This window comes from Grus americana, chromosome 4, assembly GCF_028858705.1.
Source record: "Grus americana isolate bGruAme1 chromosome 4, bGruAme1.mat, whole genome shotgun sequence".
Lineage (NCBI taxonomy): Eukaryota > Metazoa > Chordata > Aves > Gruiformes > Gruidae > Grus > Grus americana.
The window spans coordinates 74,079,744-74,100,213 of record NC_072855.1 but is presented as its reverse complement, the minus strand read 5'-3'; the positions used below and the strand labels follow the sequence as shown (position 1 = coordinate 74,100,213).

Genomic DNA, 20,470 nt, shown 5'->3' with positions numbered 1-20,470 from the left:
GTTTACAGTCTTTAATATGTCCTGTGCTTGCACATTTAGCTAAACAGCCAGGAAAGCTTTAGACTATCATCTGTGAGTCGTGAATAACTAAGATTACTAGGCCTAATGAAGGGCCCAATTATGGAATGCTCTGTCTTTTTTGATCCTTTAAGTATATGAAAAAGCAAATATCTGGCCTTGCAGAAAACCACTTCACAGGTTGCCAATGTTTATTTTCAGCCTCCTATTAGTGAAGAATCTGGCAGAAAGAGACCAGTTGCTGCAACAGGTGAGGATTCAGGTCATCGCAGACAGCAGTCTAATTCTTCTAAAACACTTCTTGCTGCTGCCTGTCCGTCCCAGGCACTGGGATGCGTTACCGGTGGGAATGTCGTGCAAGCGTCTGTAGCCTGTAACAACGCTGCCGCAAAATCTATAGAAAGCGATGTACCAGAAAAATAGACTTAAGACGAGCTTGCGCCCTTGAAAATCAACTTTTACATCGCCCTTAATTTGGAGATCTTCAAGGCAAGCCAATCTAATACATGATTAAAAATGATGGGAAGATTAAAAATGTATGGGAAGACAAAGGATTGGATTCTTTTTTTTCACTGGATTTAGTTCCAAAACACTTACCCTAGGAGAGTTGCTCTTGGTTTTGGGATCATCGGAAGGATCCTAGGGAAGATTCTTTGGCTTCAGTATTGCTTTCCTCAAGCTTTTGTTTACAGAGAACTGCATTCCTTGCATATGCAAAAAATACTTTGGGGATGCCTTACATTTCAGCTCGTATTTCTTAAAAAAGGTATGATATACCCATGTTATTTACTGTGCTTTCTTTACTCAGATTTTCCCATTATTTGTATTTTACCAAAGCAAAAAAGATTACGTTATATGTAGAATTTTAAATGTAAAGGAAGGATCTATGCGATTGGTTTGCTCTTGAATCTAACTATTAAAGAGTATGGGTTTGTGCAAAAGCACACACAAGAATGTGCAGCTCTATATGAAACTGTATTTCTGGATTCTATTTAAAGATATAGTTTCTATTTTTTTCAGGGTCTCCATAGTTAGTATTTTATTAAGTATGGAGTTTGAGTTGGATATAACTGGGATAGTTTTGCAGATATTTGCTTCAGTACTGGTTCTTAATAATTCAAGCTACAAAAAAAAAAAAAAAAAAAAAAAAAAAAACCCCAAACCCCACCAAAAACCAAAAAAACAGGAAAATGGATCTGTTGATTTCATAGTGTCTTAAATTAACATACAGTATCTACAGTTTGTGCAGGTTGTTAAATAGCAAACTATTCAAATCATTCTCAGCTTGAGAGGTGTCTTCATTTGAATTCTTTTATGATTAGGAAGTACTCTACCAGGAAAGGCATCACTTTTGATTTTTTTTCTCCATATTTCAAGTAATAAAAATGAGTTTGGAGGGAAACAAAGTATTCCTTGTAAATTTTATTTTTTGCTTTATTTTGCAATATCTGAACAAAGTTCTGCTTAAATTGTGCTAGCTAAACCTAAATAATTTCAAACAGGTCTAAATACAATTTCACTGAATGTAAGTTATTCTGTAGCTGAAAGATGGGGATGTTTACATCCTGTAATTTCTTATTAACGTCATTACTTTGTTTTTCAAGACTCACAAAGAACTGAGTGGGTGAGTTATCTCTTCCAAGGGTAGGTGAGAAGTATTTCAGCTTTTTGTCAGTTAACTGCAGAAAAGATTTCAGTTAACTTGTAAAGTTCAAAAGTTATGTCTAGCACAAATGGCTTAAGCCGTAAAGGTGTCCTAACTGACTGTGCAGCCACCTACAGGGCTTTCAGCTTGTATCAGATCTCAGAGGTTACTAATTTTTCAGTCATGGTCTTGTGAATCTCAATGAACCAAATTACAACTGTTTGCATTGTAAAGGGGTGTATATTGGCAGTGGCCTTCCCAACAGTTAATACAATTTCAATGCAAAATTGAGCCTTTTGTAAATGGCCTGCTCTAAATGAATTTAAATGAACACATAATATTTTAATATCCTATAAATATGCTGAAGTGACACATCTCAATCCTGTGTTTGATCCATGCCTTTTGCTATCCAAGAAAATGATGCGAATGTAAATTTGGATTGAAATTGTATATACAAGTAATAGATTTAAGATATTTCCTTTCAATTTTTCATTGGAAAATGTGCAGATTAAGCTTTTAGTGTGTGTAATTTTGTGATATCTTGACAAATTTTATAAAAACAAACAAAAAACCCCTAATAGTGTTGTATATCAACTTTTTTCCCCCTCAAAGCATGAAGAAAAACCACTTGAGTACAAGGCTGTAGATTTGCATGTGAATTTGTTGCCTCTGGTGGTATCAGGGAAACCCAGCCCGTTTAAAGGCTGAGGTGGTTCTTGGAATGTGAGCCAGCTTTCTTCAAGTTCAATATTCATTTATTTTTTTCATAAGACCGGGTATTTGTCAAAGAAGAATATGACAGGTGAATGATAAATACGGCTGAAAGCAGAGAGAGTGAATACTTTACCTGCTGTCTGTCCTGTTGGCCTCTATAGGGTAGTCACTTAGATGGTGTCCCTTTTATTTAGGGGGGAAAAACTCCACCCACAGCTCTGGCTACCTTTCAGGAATGCCCCCTTTCACTTCCCATGGGCTTGAATCTTCCTTCTCTCCCCTTGCAGATAGGTGGAAAAAACACTATTTGCACTACTGCTGTTTGCACACTGAACTGAGAACAAAACCAATGAATTTTAGAGTAAACACCACTGACTTTGCTGGCTTAACGTGGTTAATCACTCCTCAATAGTTGGCATACTTGTTAGAGCCATAAATTTGCCTTTGAACATGCATGTATGTGTCCAGCATCCTTTCTGATGCCTTTTAGTTCCATTTCAGCCAACCTTCATTTTGTCTTTCTTAAGACTGGTTGTATTCTAACAGTAGTCTATTACTAAACACTTAGCAAGTCTTAGACCTGTCCTTGTCTAAAAATTCCATGTGTTTATTAAAGAATTTTGTTTAGGTTTGTCTTCATTTCTTCTGTTGAGAAATGACTGTACAAATATTCTGAAACACTATCCTCCCTAAACTCAGGTTTTTCTTGTCATGCCCAAAATACTGGATTCTAAAGGTTTTTTAAAAGGGAGGGAAGACTCTAGATGGCTCTTGTTCCTGATAGAGACCAGAGAATGTTTTCCTAGAAGGAACAGCAGTAGCCTGACTGATGCTCCTGGAGTTGAACCGGGGTTTGGGTTTCTGTGGGAGATGATAAAGCATTAGAATGAACAGACACCAGTTTGTAGTCGCAGCAGCCTCTACCCTGCAGGCTTTGCTTCAGGCATCACTGCGGTACGGAGGCAACAAACTGCACTCCCTCAGTTGCAGACAGAGGAAGAGATTAAGTGTTAGCTGTTCTTTTACTGACAAATCCCGGAGTGATGCTAGGCTCTACCCGTAATCTTAAAAGCTTTCTTCTCTGCTGGCTTCAGCCTAGACCCTTTTTTTTTTTTTTGGGGGGGGGGGGGGGGGATATGGATGCAGTTCCCTTTGCAACTTACACTTCCATAAGCTCCACTATGAAAACACCCCTAACAGACTGACCAACCCCAAAACCTCACCCCATAACAGACTTAGAGGTTTTAACTTGTCTAAGCTATTATTGCTGTATGACCTAAGTAACAAGAAACCAGTGTACAACTTCACTGGCCCCATTACAACATTTTAAAGAAATTTCATTCTCTGTTACCAGTTCTAAGGCGTTGCCTTCAGAGCTGTTGAGTTTTCTTTCTAGTAAAAAGAAGAATACATCATGCCTTCAAATACGTAAAAGCAAAGGACAGTGTCAGTCAAGAGGAAGGGAGCTTTTATACGAACAGGAATTGAGTGCTTGTGGTCAAGTGACAAATCTAGACTTAACCACTAGAACCTCACACTTCCAAAAGACTTTTTTTTGATGTTTCAGAGTGTACACTTGCAGGCTTTGCCCCGTTACCTAGAAAACATGACAGGCTGCCGAAATATGTTCATCACCAAAAAACAAACCACCCCCAAACCACACCCCAAGTAGACTTTGTAACCAGAATGGGGACAACTCAATTTGCTCGTGAGTTTTGCTAGAAGGCTGCAGTGCCAGGCTAGACCTCAGTGAAACACATTAAAGTTGCTGCCTTTTGGCACAGGAAAAAAAATACACAAAACCACAAGAATCTCCAAAGAGAAAGGGCAAGGAATACTTTGGCTTTGTTTGGGGTGTTTTAAATTTTCAGGTAAACAATGCTTCACCTGGTTTGAACCAACCCTGGCACATGTTCTATTGTAAGCTTAAACCCCCATCTGTAAACATTCACTTTCACCCATCAATTAGAAGTCTGTGGAAGGATTTGCCTGTAATGTTCATAATTAAATTATTTGGTTTCCATATTTAAAGAAGCCTTCAAGGCCAGAATTGCATTATTACTAGTGTTAAGTAGGAAAAGGAGCAAGTGGCCAAATCTACAGCTGTGATTGCATCATTCCATTCATGTCTGAAAGAGCAGCCAGGACAGCCACGACACACACGCTCCGAGCTTAGTGAAGGCACTTCAGTACTTCATTGCTGAATTAGTTACACTTCATGAAAAACTACACGGCTTTGTCCTATAAAAACCCCAACCAACCCCAAAGCAAAGCCAGACCACGATATTCAAAGTACTAGGTCTCGATCAATATTGTCTACTATTCTACACAACACTGTGTGTATTTCCCAGAGGAAAAAAAAACCCTGCACACTTTTATTGTAGAGAAAACAATTATCAAAGAGACTCAAAGAAAGCATAAGTAAGGTTTAACTATTCCTTGACCTTTACAATGAAGATAGTAAAATCAAACTGATTTTGCAGGAATAATAAAAAAGTTAGAAAATAGCTTAGTTGTAAGATACTTAAGGTGAAACAAGATCAGAAGCAGAGTGCCAAACTGCTTTTACATGCTGTGTCTGACTCTGAAGGATAGAAAATTTAAACCTTAGTCAAGAAAAAGTAGATCTAGCTCAATAAAAAGACACAAACAAGTACAAGCACGTGAAAGGATAATGCTGCAGTCCTTAGTGGAAATTCAGTATGTTCAGATGAAGTAACATGGTACCTTTCTTTTTAAATCAAGGAGGTTTAAAAATAGATTTCCTGCCATACAAAGCATTTTTTGGGGAAGCAATGTACAAATGAGGCAGAAGTGTCAAAACAAATGACTAGTCAAGCTAGTTTAACACTAAGACTAGCCTAGGAAAACAAGGCATATATTAAACTGGAAATGTATTTTGTTTCTAAAGATGATGAGTACTTCCTTCAAGTCAAGTCCCTTATGTTGCTTAAACAAAATTTAACACACTGTCAGTATCAACCAGCCTGTCATTTGAATGAATAGTGAATTTTGACCAAGTGATTGACACAAATGTTACAAGGAAGAACGCCTCCATACAATTATTACATTAATTGCACTGAAGTTTTGATGGAGCTGATGTTATTCTGAATTATTCTTTGTATGTGTCAACTTTTTATAAAAATGAAAGCTACAGTGTGCTTTAAAGGACTTTTTTTTGTAGCTTGTCAGCTTCAAATCACTGGTGATTTTGTATACAGGGTGAATGAGGCTAATTTAGATCCACTAGACATCAAAATACAGGATTAAGTCTGTGCCACATACTGCTGCCATAGGATGACAGTTTTGTATTATTCAGTTACCATTAAGTTGCTTCAAAGCAAAAGTCATCCTTTACCTATCTTTGATCACTTTGCTGTTCAACCAATCCTAAATTGTGAAAATTTGAGCACCGTTCTTTTAAAATAATTGTAAAAACAAAACAAAAAAACCCCACCCCAAACAACAAAATTTCATGTAATTTCACTGTGCTTAAGCTTTCCGGTGTTTCTTACAGCAAGGGAAAGGAAGAAGGCTGCACTCGGGTTAGGAAGTGACAGCATATGCAAAACCACCCTTCTTTCCCCAGTGGGAAGTTTCCGCACGATGCAAACACAAGCATGATAAAGAGCTAAGGCTACAGCTGGCACAGTGCGAATAGCTGTAGTGAGCAAAGAGCTCAGTAACTCACGGCACGCGTTAAGAATCTCCAGCCGTGACTTTGTACAGTAGAAGCTGTAACACATAGTACGTGTATTTTTATGTGGAAGTCTAGGAAAAAAGTATTTGGCTGTCTTCTCTTGATAGCTGGCTACACCTTCTTTTCCTGCTCCACAGCCACACACATCTTGGTGCCATCATGAGGTCCAACAGCTGGTGCAACAGCTAAAAGTGAAAGGCATAGTGAAGCATGGCATAAAACCTTTTATAGCGAGATTTAGTTAAAAAAAAAAAAATCTCTTTAGTGAAGCATCCAGATAAAGAACTGGTGCTTAAATACTCCTAGCTCCTGCCCTATGTAAGCAAGCTTTTCTTTATCCCTTGGTAGCTTCCGTTGTTCCACCTAACGCACATATTTTTGTGGTTAGCGACCCTAGCATGCCCAGCATTTCAGCAGCGTTAGGTGATTAGCAGACACTTACTCTAGTACTAACGTGCAAACCGAAGCCTGGACACTGCACTGCCAGCACTCAGCTGGTAAGGGCATGACCTGAGCAGAACCGGGTGCTTTACTGACCTACAGTCAGGAGCTGAACAGCCCCACACCCAACTGGGTTGTTCAGCCTCTACAAGAACCTGCGAGTGTAAGCTCACTTCTGTGGAGAAATGGCTCCAGCTCTGGTACTTCCTTCTGTGATAAAACTCTCCTGTTCCAAGCCTGGATATGCAAGGAAGAGAATTTGACCTGCCTTCTGGGACACGTGAGTTACACATCATTCCATGGAGGATTTTTGTTTATTTGTTTCACTTACATCGATAGAAATCCCTTTCAGTCAAATAGTAATAAAAAGGAAGTGGTCCCTGGAATTTCACAGTTGACGGTTCAACGGAAGTGTAATATAGAAATCTGTTACTGTAGACTTATCACAGGTGAAATCTGCAAACAGAGGTACAGATGTAAGCCATAAAGCTGCAAGTCATGAACTTAATACTGTCACTGTTACGAATTTAGCAGAACAGACGGTGAAATTTCTGCAATATGTTGAGTGATACCATGTATAAATCTCCAGTGTTCTTGTCCTCTTAGTGCCACGAGACATACTCCTTTTACTGTACATTACATGATTTTCTAAAATGCTTCTCCTTTATTTACATCACTTACTTTCTTCCCCACCATAAATGCACTGGCATAGATTTATTCTCTTAAATACAGCTTACCTGAGTAAGTCTTCAAGATTCTTCAAAAGCTAGGACTTGAAAGGAAAAATTGACACCCCGAGGACAAGGAACAGTATTAATAGCAGCGGATGTTTCATATCCGAGACATCTTTCCCTTACTTTGTATTCCATCGTATTCCAGCTCCGCTTAACAGCTTCTACACAAAGTCTGACAGCACATTTGGTATTGTACATGCTTTATTAAAATGGTACTCGTATTTACAATATCTGCAGAAACAATCCCTCCCAAGTCTTGCATTCAGACAGACACGCACACATACACACGCGCGCAGGCCCCTTCACTCTACAGGGGTGTGAAGGCTATGCTCCCAAAAGTTAGGCAGCTTCTGGAAGAGGAGGAAGGGTGACTTTTGTGTGTGTTTGTAATTACTTAAAAAGAAGCATGGGAGTATGCATTTGGCCATCACAATGCTAATTTAAGTATATGTAGTATTAACATATGGCAGTAACACTGAGTATTCCTCTTTTACATTCTATACACAGAATGACATCAAGGTTTTCCAGTCAACAGAACATTCTAACTTCAGTCTCAATGCTGCTTGTAGTGACTATGAAACCACAATTTTGGGGCTGTCCCTTAAAACAATTCAAGTCTATGTAAGCGAAATAAGGCACAATTAATATTTGATTTGATTTAGAGGATGGGAAACGGGGGGGAGAGGCAGGCTTCAGATAATAGTTGTTGCAGAGGAAACAGTTTTACCCAATCCTTTTGAGAAAAGGATGAATTTTACCCCCATCCTAATCTACATGGACTTCTCTTAGAGAACTGAAGTATTCTGCCAGGGCTACTAACGCCCACATACAAAACAAAAATGGAAATTCACATTTTAACACCAGTTTCAGTAGCCTAACCTACTGTTACTGATGTACATGAGCACGTCTTTCTTTAATGCTGAAGGAGAAGACACACATGAAACAAGATTCAAACCTTCCACTGAGCTTGAAGACTCACGTCTTTTAGAGAGCTTGTAATATATACTATTCGAAGGCTCTGGCTTACTGATAAAAAGGAATAGCGTTTTTGCCTTTAAATCCCTGGCCCCTCTTCACTAACGAAGCCTAACCAGACATTACAAATAAACTGCAACAAAAAGTTTGGCAGCACAAATAATGTCTAGTATTCAAATCTTCATTTGTGAGTATATTATTTTCCTTGTACAAAATCTGTTGAATGTTTTTCGCAGCAGATGAACTGTACCCAAAGATGCAGGACATTCTGTGATGGGGAGTAAGAGGTTGCAGTTCCGAAGGCCCCTGACTTTGGTTGTTTACAAAGTTCATTCCTGTTTAGTGTGATCCTTGGTATCTTCCTCATCTGTGTATTCTGATGGTTCTTCCCCTGGTTTTAGGAGTCTACCTACGTAGTCGTATTTTTCTGAAAAAGATTTATGATTCCATTACAATCAAATACAGCTGCATTTGCTAGTTAGCCTGCACTGCTGCAAATTCACTTCTACACGCTAAGGTTCCAAACCTGAATCACTGAAATTGATGGCAATTTATCAGCAAGCTCAGCCTCCTAAAACAATCTTGCTACCATTGCTGCTCATTTCTTTCTCTACTCTTGAGTACTTTATATATCAATTCTCCCACAGCTCATCAGGTAAGCTTCATCACACAATGGCTGAAAATGCTGCTGTTAAAACCAGCACAAATTCCCTCAGCCTGTTTTGATTTCAATTAATGTAAAAAATTACTACCCATCCCTCCAGAGGCGTACTTCCATACTTTTGAGAAATTATTTCACGACAAACCTGTTCAACCCTTCATGCCAAAACAACTCTTAGTCCTAATTGTAATTCCATGGCATCCCAAGCCAACAACCTGCGAGCAGGAATGCCATCAGCTAAGCTACGCTGAGATTCGAGAGTGAAATTCTGCGCTGAAGAGCTGAGAAGGGAACAGCTTGCTTGTATAAAACTAAAAGGTTGAAAAAGCAATAGCGGGATATTGTGGAATCCTCTCTGTGGCAGAAAGGCCTGAAATCCCTGGTCTTTTCCTAAGAAAGTTACATTGCATTATTTTATGTTACTGCCAACATCTCTTTAAAAGCTGCCCCAAGCCCAAATCAGTCATTTTCATTGAAAGCATTTGCTTAAGCTAAATATGTGCTGCTAATTTGAGGATTTACCTTTAAATTGCATTTCCCACTCTCTTACACTTTCCATCTGTACAGCATTTAAGTCCGATAGGTCATCATATTCATCTCTGAGTGCATCTTTATCTAGACAGAAAGTTGCTAGTCCCCTGGAGGCATCTCTGCCAGCAAATATTCCATATGGACCCTCTGAAAACAAAAAGACAAAATCGATACCTTCAAATCTTTGTTTATGGTGACCAATCTCAGTTCTTTATATAGTCTGCTGAAGCCATACATTAAACTTCTGCAGTGATGGGAACAGCAGTAGTTCCAACGCCATGGCTGTTCGATGTTCAACAGCACTGCAATTCCATCTTAAGTATCACTAGGAGATAAAGTCTGCTGAGAAAAGCAGAACCAGGAAAATAGCTTTGAAGGGATACCGGGAAAAATCCCTGTCGTTTGATGCAAGTCAGTTGATGTAAATAATTCCAAAGGGACTGGAGGCTGGAATTCAAAACAAACGCACTTCTATTAAGCAAAACAGGATATTTACAAGTCAGGCACAAATAGAAGCAAATTGTATAGACATCTTAATTAGAAATCCATTGAATTTTATCAATAAATACAACTTCAGAGTGCTAATTAATAATTTCACTTATAGAACCACCACAACTTTCTACATACTTGACAAACAGTGCGTCTTTTGACACATTTCTTACTTCTGTGGAAATAACCTCATTTGTTTTGGGCCGCAGATCACCCATACACCTATCCTGTATTGTTCCTGAAAATTGCACAAATCTTCACGTTAAGAATGTAAAGCAACTATGTCCTTTGTGCTTTTTGACCGATGCAAAGCAGCACAATCCTGCTAATAAAATTTTAAGCAATGACTGTCAAATAAATATTATTACAAAGAGAACTAGATGATTTGCAAACCAGTAACTTTCAGGACGAGGCTGGCAACTGGCTTCCCCAAATTTTAACTAATCTAAAGAACTTCAAACATATCGTTATCTTAGAGTTTCTTGACCTAAAAACAAATACCTTAATTCAGCTCAATTAAAAAACAAAACAAAACAAAAACCACTTTAAAATGTTCTGTGCTAACTGCAGCAGCTATGCAACAGGGAAATGCCCAAGGCATTAAAAAAGCGGTCACTACTTGAAGATAAATAGGCCAGAAACCTTCTCTGGCTTACCTCTCGGAAGATGACAGTGGCTGTCAGCCTGAAGAAAAGGCAGCACCCGTGGGCAAGAATGAACACAAGCAAGTGGGAACACACTGTCCTTCACCCCCTCTATTGCCTGCTGTAGCACCTCAGACCTCTTCTGCACCAGGACAAGCCACAGGAAATCATTCAGACAGGCTGCTCTCCTCCCGGCCACTTGCTTCAGCCACCACACCTATCTGCTCTTGCTGGGCACTGGCTTCAGGGTTGAGACAGAGGCTGAATGCAGCAGGCAGAACTCCTGAGGCAGGGAACCCGAGTACCATATGGATTAGAAGAAACTACATCCTCACCAGAACTGGTGTCGTCTCTCCACCCCAGTGTGCTTGGCATTGTAAGTTGCTTACAGTCAAACCTGAGAACAGAAGGGTGTCTTGTGTGCCAAAGACAATTCCCTTGTCTCTCTGGAAAGAAACCAACTGATTTAAAAGCAAAATTTCACAAGAAGTACACATCAGAGAAGGAACTATCAACCGGAAGCTTGTGCTGTACAAATCTGGCCGTAAGAGACAACCATAATGATTAACAGCTTCTCTATGTTTGTCCTTTCAGGTGTTCAGCTCCAGGAACGGCATTGACAATTATTACCCCTGAGATCAGGGTCTACATTTATGCCACTTAAGAGAAACAAAGTCAAGAGGGCTTGTCAACTCTATTTTTCCTATTTGTATCCCGAATCAGATGTTTATTTGAAAAACAGGATTCAGTGACTGAAATAAATCCTATACCAAGTTATTTAATCTACATATTATGCATGCTCAGTCACTTCCCACAAACTGATGTAAGAGGTAGTGATGGCCAGCATTTGCAACATAACACAGACCTTCTTCAAACAAAAAGTCTTGCTTCACTCCAAAATAGCTACACTCAAGTGATCTAGTTTTTGACATTCTGAATGAAGAACACAGGAGCTATAAACAGCTCTTACAAAGACCACACACAATCAGTCAATCCTTAAGAGCGATTCTAAATTGCTACTTAAACTCCCCACCAACAGTATTTTATCCCCAATTTTTCATTTCTCTGAAGTGTTTAAAACAAAATATTTCCATGAACCCTACTAACTATTTGCATAATGCGTTTTCAAAATGCTGGTTAACCAGAGTTAAAGAAGCACACTGTTCCCCTTCCCTTCCACCCTGCATTTAGTGGTTTATGGAGTTTTAAGCACCTGCTGAGATGCCACCTCTTGGTTCACCAGCTTGATTCCAATTATTTCTATTAAAAAAGAGAATTACATTATATTGTATCAAGCCCTGAACACCCTTACATCTCAGTGATATACCTACTTGAAAGCATGAATGCTTTTAGAATGTATGTTTGCATTAAGATTAACAGATGCAAAATTTCTGCAAATATATTGTAATGTCAGATGCTACTATACCAATTATTTTTTTCTTTTCTAAAATTGAATTTAAATGTTAACATTCCAGCATGTTTACTACAGAAGTATTCAGGAGTCGCAGAGAAACCATCGAGCCAGGTCCAAGCACTCAGCAGAATGCTAACTAGTAAAAATTAGCCTTTGGACTTGGTAGACAGCATCTCAAATTCCAGCTCTGCAAATGTAACTTAGAAATATGTCCCATCCTTTAATCCTTTACTAAAAGGCAAATATTGAATTATGACTATTTAAAAAAAAAAAAAATGCAAGCCTGGTTTCACCTTAGTTGCAGGGTTACTAAAGCAGAAGTTCAGAGATCTCAGTATAAGCAATCTGCTTCAAGATTTAAAGCTTCCATTCAGATACTTTTACACAGATTAAGCACAGTATTTTATATGAACATAGAATATGCAGGTCTGGGGTTCTGTTATAAGCCCTAATCCATTATTCACCTTTATAGAAATACTGGTGCAACAGTCTTAAAAAGGTATTTTGCGTATCAGATTTTGTTGCACTTGGAGAAGCATCCCGGAAGGTGCCACCGTAGAGAACCCCGGGGAGAAAATACGCTTCAAGAACATGATTCTGAGGTAGAGACCTGAGTGCAATCCTAGATGTACCCCACAGAGTTCTTTCATGACCAGGTGCAATTTCCTCTGCAAGCCCTACCCACAGTCCTTCTTTTCTTTCCTTTTGTCTGCCTACCTATTTAGACTGGCTCCTGTTCTAAATAATTGATTGCACCACAACATGATACGCATACTGAAGAGATTGCAAAAAGAGATGCTGTTAGCATAGGTATGTATACCAAACTGATTTTTTGAGAGCCTATCACAAAATTTCAGCAGCTTTCTTTTGCTATACCCTCAAATTAGCTATTTCATAGTCAAATATTTATTTAAAAAATTCTCCTCCCACTCCTATTTGACATCTCACAACAACAAAAGGGAAGTCGAGGAAGTGTCAAAACCCATTAAAACACGTCTGCTCCATGTTATTTGGCTACACGTAGCTATGAGCCTTACACGAAGGAAAACTTTGTCCCTTGAAGAATGCTTTTCTTCCCATCATTGCTTTCACATCTTAAAACGCTTTGCTTCAGAGCCTTTGTTTATTTTAGCGCTGAGACCACACAGTTATCAAGACTACATATTTGCCTACGTATCTCCACATCTATACCACATTTATACATTGCCTTTTTCCCTGTATAAAGTCCTCATTTACCTTACAACCCTACCTTGTTTAAAACAGGCCCTTCTCTAAGCTACAACGCATGCAAAATATTGCTCCTCACCACCTGCTACCACTCACAGGAAGTTAAGATCCTTATTTTCCTCAGAAAACAGTTAAACATCTGGCTGCCTTGATGAATTTGACATCTTGTTCCAGCCTGACATTCATCTTTATTCACAAATGAACTGGGTAGTTTGAGAACTGGCAAAATCAAATTATCTTCAGCCAGTAAAAATACCTTTCCAATTCCTGCATGCAGGATTCCTGCATCTCCTAGCCCTGTTTTGGTTCTCAAACGAAGATTCAATTTCTCTTTGCAGACACCCTAAACAACAGCAGGCGAGGAAAAATAAATTTAACATTAAAAATTTGAAATATGAAGCTGTCCAAGTTGAAGTTTTTATTTTTGTTTTATTTGGAAGCACTGCTTCTAGTCAGCTGGTCCAAAACTGGATAAACTGAACGTGTTTCAATTTTCAACCGGTTTGGCCAATAGTTCCCCCAGCAAAACCTATGTCGGCATTCAACTTTTGAGTAGATATTCTTGATTGATCAAAGAGACTATCTGACCATTTCAGTTGCACGCTAGTTTTGCGGAACATCCCAGACTATTGCTCCTAGACTAGTAACGAAGGTGAACGCTGTACACTGAACTTTGGATTGCCCCAACTGTGAGCACAGGGACTGCACCATATGCGGACTTTACATCTAATGATTTGTAATCTAAGAATTGTATTCATTCTCACAGGCCCATACAAGTTCTGTGAAGAAGCCACATAAGTTAGCAAGGTTCAGTTTTAAACCAGCTTTGGTTTCTTCAAGTAGTCAAAAAGCACTTCCAAGCAATCACCAAATATGCAAAGCATACCAGATGTTCTTTGCACCTATAGGCTCCATGCAGCCACTGGACATAAAACCCAGTTTCGTCTGAAGCTTAGAAATTCATGGACAAGATTTCTTAAACTGCAGACAAGAATAAAGATTAATCTCTCCTTTAATGTAAGTTAAAGGAACAAAAGGAGACAGACCACGAAATTGTTGACAGCTGCACTATTCTACCACTTTGTCTACCTTTGCCACTCCAAAGCAAAATCTCCGCTGTTTAAAATTTTCCATCTGAATCCTGACACGTTTGTTCAGTATTGCATCTTTTATGAGGGAATGAAAAAGCTACAAATTAGACAAAGCCATTTTGAGATGCAGCTTTCTAATAACATTTATCACTGGGAATTCAAGGTGACATCATTTTAGCTTTACTGCTCCAGATTTACATGAAGGGAAAGATGTGGGTCAATTTTAAGTTACAACTTGCATGGAAAATAAGTGTTCTTGGGAGAGCGGTCCACAGTCTACACACTCAAATGGGAACGGCTTAGAAAGAGGGGTCTAAACCTGACTTCTTAGGTACAAGACCAGAGGGCCTCACACTCTCTTTCGCTTGCTTCCTTTTTAACTCCGTGAAAAAAAGTCCAAGAATCAATGACCCAATTTCAACTAGCGGGGCAGACAACAAGCACTGCTAGGAGAGTCTGTACTTCAGCAGTCAGGAGATTCCTGGAAGACAGTTACATACTTGAGGAAGACCTAGATCCCACATCTTCCTTTAGCGAGAAATGCTTTGGCCACTAGTTTATTTCATAAGGCAAGCAACGCTGGCCAGGTTTTTTGATTAAATGAAAGAGCGCTATGCTGCTATGCACTGGATTTAACATCTATATGTCCTTAACAATGATGCCACTATCACAGCTTAATATATCTTGCTTTGAGCATACCTGCTTGATCAGGCCCCTCAAACCTGAGGTGACTGGAACCTGAATGGTTTAAATAGGAACTAGGGATTTACAGACCTTTTATCAAACGCACAGTTGTTCAAGTTTTAAGGAATTTATTTGGGTTATTAAAAAAGGAAGAAGAAAATGAAAAAAGATGAAGAGAGAGCTGACAGGCACACAAAGCAGAAGCAGAGGAAGAGACGGAGCAATGAATCTTCCTGTACAAAACCACTTTACCAGCCCCTGCCCTCCGTGAACATGGACTGAGGGCTTAGAACAACCCCTTCATCCTAGCGGCAAGGGCACTGCTCCCTTTGATCAGAAGTACGGAAACAACCTCTTGCCAATATGCATGTATACACCTTTTTAGTTTTACTACTTCTGGCAGGAACTTAGCTTCTTTATCCAGAAACCCTGTTTCTTTGAAAAGCTTAGTGCCCGGGCGAGAAACACCTCTGATACAGAGACACCAAAGAGCTGACAAATACCAAAATGCAGAGAAGATACATACCTTACAGGAAGCACTTCTTTCTCTCCCCAGTTTTATCCTCTGTACTTATCAGTAAACCTTCAGCCTGTTGTGTTCTAAGATAAGGCCACCCTTAACAGAATTCTCCATATATGATGGCTCTCCTGCAACATTTCACTCTAACCATATGCTTGTAACGGATGTATTGAAAAACATCAGTGCCATCTTTTAAACAGAGACACAATGAAGTTTACAGCACTCAATTCCAAAGGAAGTCTAACAGCATCAGACTATTTTAATACAAATGATGGGGGGAAAGTGTCAGCTGTTTACTACAGATTTTTTGAAGTGTCTAACATCAGAAATCACAGTTCTTAACTGGATTTGCAACATGAAATAAAGGTAATTTTCCCCTAACGAAAAATGAACTATGATGGAAATTTTTGTGGGAGGAACTACCACTACCTCCTCTATTCCTCTTAGCAAACTGGAAAGCAGAAATCTTCAAGACACCTTGAAAGACAAGAGTGGGATGAGAGATGAGTTGACAATGTATTGCAGCAAAGGAAAGTCAGGAGATTGATTTTTTTTAAAATCATGAAACATTAAGAACCAAGAAGTGACGTGGAACAGTTGTGTACACTGGATCACACATAATCTTGCTTTGTCATGCTCAAAGCCATATATTTTTCATAACTGCATAAAGTATTTGATGTTAATCAAAACCCATTTATGGCATTATTTTGGCATGCCAATATAAATGCTAAATATTAAGATTTACTAACATTACTTTAACTCTTACTATGCCCTCCTATTGACCAGTATGCTACCAGGAATCTTGATGCAAACTAACATGAAATTAAATGTTGAGATAAATGAAACAGTAAAAACTGTCTCTCATTATAAGGATATAAAACCAACACAGCACACACTACAGGTATTAATCATTAGACTCTAAGTCATGAGATGTGATTACAGATGGGGAAATCACCCTAAAACAGCTTCTTCGAAATTCTGGTTACATGACATTTTTAATAGTGAGCCGCTAATTGTTTACTTTATTTCTTTTAGAGTTTGCGGGTGATAAAGGAAAAGGGAATTAATTAAAATTAATAACCAAGCAAAGCATTCTAGGACACTTACTCATTTGGGCACAGAGGTGGTATTTAACTATTTAACAACTAAAAGTGAAGTGTTGAAACAAAGGGTATACTTGCAGGACAGAGGACTATCCCAGGAAGCAGCATTTTGGAAAAGAACTTGGCAACTGAAGTTTCAAGTTAAGAGTTCAATGTAAGCCAAGTGATTTTTTGGAGGGACAGACAGTTAAATGTGTGATATAACCTCTTCTTGCTCTTAGCTACAATGCATTAGACATACCAAAGACTAATAGGATGCCAATGAGATAAACTGTGGAAGGCTTAAAGAAGACAACATGAAAAAAACCCCAAAATTTGAAAACATTTCAATTAAATGTTCAAGAAACTGAAGTTTTCAATCATGGCTGTTTGAAAGTATGACTTCAAAAGTCTATCAATTTTTAAAAGTATTTTAACTGTATGTATGTAAAGGGCTCTTCAGTAAAACAGACCAAAGCATAACGGGAATCAGTGGATGGAAACTTAAAAACAGGAAAGCTTCTAATAAAATCAGAAGCTTAGTGGGAATTTTAATGCTGGACAAAAACCTGTACTAGATGACAATTCTGTACATTTTTAGCCTTCTGCTGTAAGTAGAAAAATAAGGAACACCTTTGCATCCAAACTAATCTGAAGGAACTTAATTTCCAGACATCAGAAGCCTTCAGAGACAGCCACGTTATTCAACGTTAACCCAGCAGTCAAGACATACCTAAGATTTGATAGCAAGCCCTCAGCTCATGCTTTTTGCTGCCTTCAAAGCTGAAGCGCTATTTCACATCAGTACCTCAACAAAGTACAAAAGGCTCGCAGTCCAAGCCTGCAATGTCAGCAAATCCAGTGCCCCTCGACTGTTTCTTCTGTTAAACAACATTTGGCCATGGCTTTGTTGGTATGCTTTCCAATTCTTTTGCTATACTCCAGGTACAAGGCATAAAATTACCAAGACAATTACTGCAGACTTCTGGCTACTCTGACTGAAGTCTTTCTGAAAAGGTCTCAAACAGCTGCAAAAGACTTCTCCACCTCACTTTTCTCAGATCTTTTAAGGCCTGCAAACCATCTACTGGTTAGTTGTTGTTGATTTTTTTCTTTTCAGCCACAAAACAGTTGTAAGAAAATATTCCCCAACATACATCCGCACGGGGAAACCACATCAGCACAATTTAAAAACCAACATGTTTGGCAGAAAACACATAGCTGATGATGCGCAGGTTGAGCATCACTATCCTAATGTGCATGGTCCCAAATAACAGAGATCTGACAGACAAAGATGATGTCAGATCTGTTATAAAAAGGCAATCTTTCACTACAGGGGAAACAAGAAAAACAACCCCTTTGTCCCTCTCCACGAAAAGCTGGAAGCACTGTTTTAGGGAAACCAGCTGCCACCAGTTATCAAAAAAGCAGACTAATGTCCTAGAACATAAAGCTTTAGCTTCCTCACAATAATAGACCTCCAAAGGCTGACTATGTGAACCAGTGATGATATCTACAGTGGAGAGTCTAAAATTTAATTCATGCTTAATACACAGAAGAGTTAAAGTGAATGTTTAGATTATGGTTCAATATTATTTCATGGAGTAATTTATGAAGCAATCTGTCAACATACTGGTATTTTAAGTCTCATGTAGCCTATGTATTACCTGCATTTCATATCAGCACATAGGTCTCAGGTTAAAAACCCCTAAAGTGAGAGACAGAAAAGAACTAGCCTAATTAAGTGTCATGAAAGCTGCAGCACACCAGACTGCATGTTCTCAGCTTTACTGGTCAATAAACAAGACACGGCAAGGTAGTTTAGATTCCATTGTTAACTTTTACAGTACTCCGTTAGAAAAGCACTTTGATTCAATTATGGCAGTTGCAATTTCTGAAACTGGGAGCAGAGCTGGTATCACACACTTTTGAGGATAACAAGAATTACAAAATACTAGCCCAGTTCAACTGCACAACTGCTTGTCACGTCCCTGGGAAGAACCAAAGACTTGTAACATGCCAGTTCTGTTATTTTTCTTTTTGTAACCTACAATTATTAAATAATAATAATAATAATAATAATAACTTAACTTGAACTATTTCCGGGGTGGGGGGGAGTATCCTCTCTTTCCTCCATCCCTCAGTACAAGGACACTTGCCATACCTACTATGAAAAAGTCTGCATAATTTGATTAGATCAAGTTTTCCAAACCGCCATTGTTTAAGGAAGAAAATTATCATCAGTCATAACTCTCATTTCCTTTGGCATCAGATGTGAAGACAGCACTCACTAGTAAGTTTATCCACCTCATTATTAAAAGCACTGTTTATTATGAGAAAATATGCTGCAGTTTCCCAATCTACAATGGACTGAATACAGAAACATAACATTGCCTTTGAAGCGTACTTTTCTGAACCTTTGAAGTATACGTTTCCGCTCCAAAGAATTGTATTGTCTGTCCTTCTAATTAAGAGATTGGGTTAATTTCTGCACTGTTCTCAATGGTAGCAACACACCAGTCAGCGAGCTCTCCCTGCCTGCCTCTATCCTGATTAAAATTCATACTCAATACAACAATTGCACCTAAATAACTAACCAGCTGTTTTTTTTTTTTCTTTCCTGACCCATAAGAGCTAGAATGAAGGAAACATTGCTCAGTTGCACTTGGGAAACCTACTAGAAAAGACAGGAGAGAAAAAAAAAATTAAACATTGCACATCCAAATCTAGGCAACTGGAAAAATGGATGTGTGACGGATAGGCACCCAGACCCGTTTTGCTTCACCTACTTAAAGCTACCGTTAGGCCCCAGGCAGGCAGGCCGGCCTCGGAAGGTGGCCGTGGACCGCAGCGAGCAGGGCCGGGTCGCGGTTAGCGCGGCTGTTTCCCACCTGACACCAGCACGGGCAGCCGGCGGCCCTATCACGCGTGCGGACAGCGAGCAGGGGGCCGGCCGCCTGAGAGAAAGCCAGCGGCCCGAGTGAGGCCACCACCGCTGAAACGCAGCGAGGCCTGCCCGAAACCCACCGCCGGGATCCCAGGTGGGGGTGAGGCCCGGGCGCCGTCAGCGAGGAGCCCCCGGCGGCAGGGCACGCCCGCCGCGGCAGATCCCCGCCGTCCCCCCAGCACCGCCCCCCGCCAGCGCCGCCCGAAACGCGGCGGGCAGCCGAGGAGCGGCGGCGGGGCCCCCGCCCGAAACGGCGGGAGGGCGGCCTCCGCCGAGAGACACCCCCCCACCCCCCCCCTCCCCGGGCCCCGGCGTCTCACCGGGCCCGTAGAACTTGCTGCCTTTGGTCACGTCGAAGACTTTGCCGTTGACAGCCAGGAGGATGCGGGGGTTGCGGGCCCCGTCGAACTCGCGCAGCTGCTCCAGAGAGAAATCCCGCCGCTTCATCCGCGGCAGAGCGGCGGCCTGGTTCTGCCGGGCCGCGCCCCCCGGCCCGCTCCGCGTCCCCCAACGCAGGTACAGCCGGTAGGCCGCCAGCAGCACCAGCGCCAGTAACCCCACGTTCAGCAGCATCTCACCGCCCACCACCGCCGCCGCCGCCGCGCCGGCCGGCGGCTCCCCAGCGCCCCCGCCCCCTAGGCCGCCGTCGCTGCTCCCCTCAGTCCTTAGCTTCCCATCCCCATCGTCCGCCATCACTGCCAGACCAGCGCCTGCCCGCCCGACGGCTCCGCCCCGCTCACGCCCGGAGAGACGCGAGGCGGCTGCAGCGCCGCGCCCCGCCTCCGCTCCCCCGCTTCCCATTGGTGGCCGGGCGAGAAGGCACCGCCCCCGGCAGGCTGACGCCCGGCGGGAGAATTGGGCATAGGACACGCCCCGCCAGCCCAACGGCCCTCGGCTCGCGAGAGGTGGCGCTGCCGCAGCGCGCCTGCGTGGCTCCCCCGCCCCAACCCCCC

General features: G+C 40.8%; 2 protein-coding genes across 5 annotated transcripts in view; one reads left to right on the top strand and one right to left on the bottom strand.

Annotated features, from left to right (window-relative positions):
* LARP1B (La ribonucleoprotein 1B) overlaps positions 1–3,004 on the top strand; it is a 33,941-nt gene extending 30,937 nt beyond the window's left edge. For all 4 annotated transcript variants that reach the window (XM_054825675.1, XM_054825674.1, XM_054825676.1 and 1 more), the window contains one exon: positions 220–3,004. In XM_054825675.1, coding sequence (XP_054681650.1) covers positions 220–441 — 222 coding nt within the window. In that variant the 3' untranslated portion in view covers positions 442–3,004. The remainder of the gene's footprint in view (positions 1–219) is intronic.
* A 4,431-nt stretch (positions 3,005–7,435) lies between these two features.
* Positions 7,436–20,247, bottom strand: PGRMC2 (progesterone receptor membrane component 2). Its single transcript, XM_054824207.1, has 3 exons — positions 19,838–20,247; positions 9,411–9,566; positions 7,436–8,654 (listed from the first exon to the last, which is right to left on the bottom strand). The coding sequence occupies exons 1-3, from the start codon at positions 20,208–20,210 to the stop codon at positions 8,557–8,559; spliced, it is 627 nt and encodes a 208-aa protein (XP_054680182.1). The 5' UTR covers positions 20,211–20,247; the 3' UTR covers positions 7,436–8,556.
* Positions 20,248–20,470: the final 223 nt, after the last annotated feature.

Bases quoted from the DNA above. Each gene is read 5' to 3' on its own strand.
- PGRMC2 (XM_054824207.1), bottom strand. From the start codon at position 20,210: ATGGCGGACGATGGGGATGGGAAGCTAAGGACTGAGGGGAGCAGCGAC. The intron at 9,567-19,837 runs GTGAGACGCCGG...TTTTGTTTTCAG, and splicing joins CAGCAAGTTCTACGGGCCCG to AGGGTCCATATGGAATATTT. The intron at 8,655-9,410 runs GTAAATCCTCAA...AATCTTTTTCAG, and splicing joins GTGGGAAATGCAATTTAAAG to AAAAATACGACTACGTAGGT.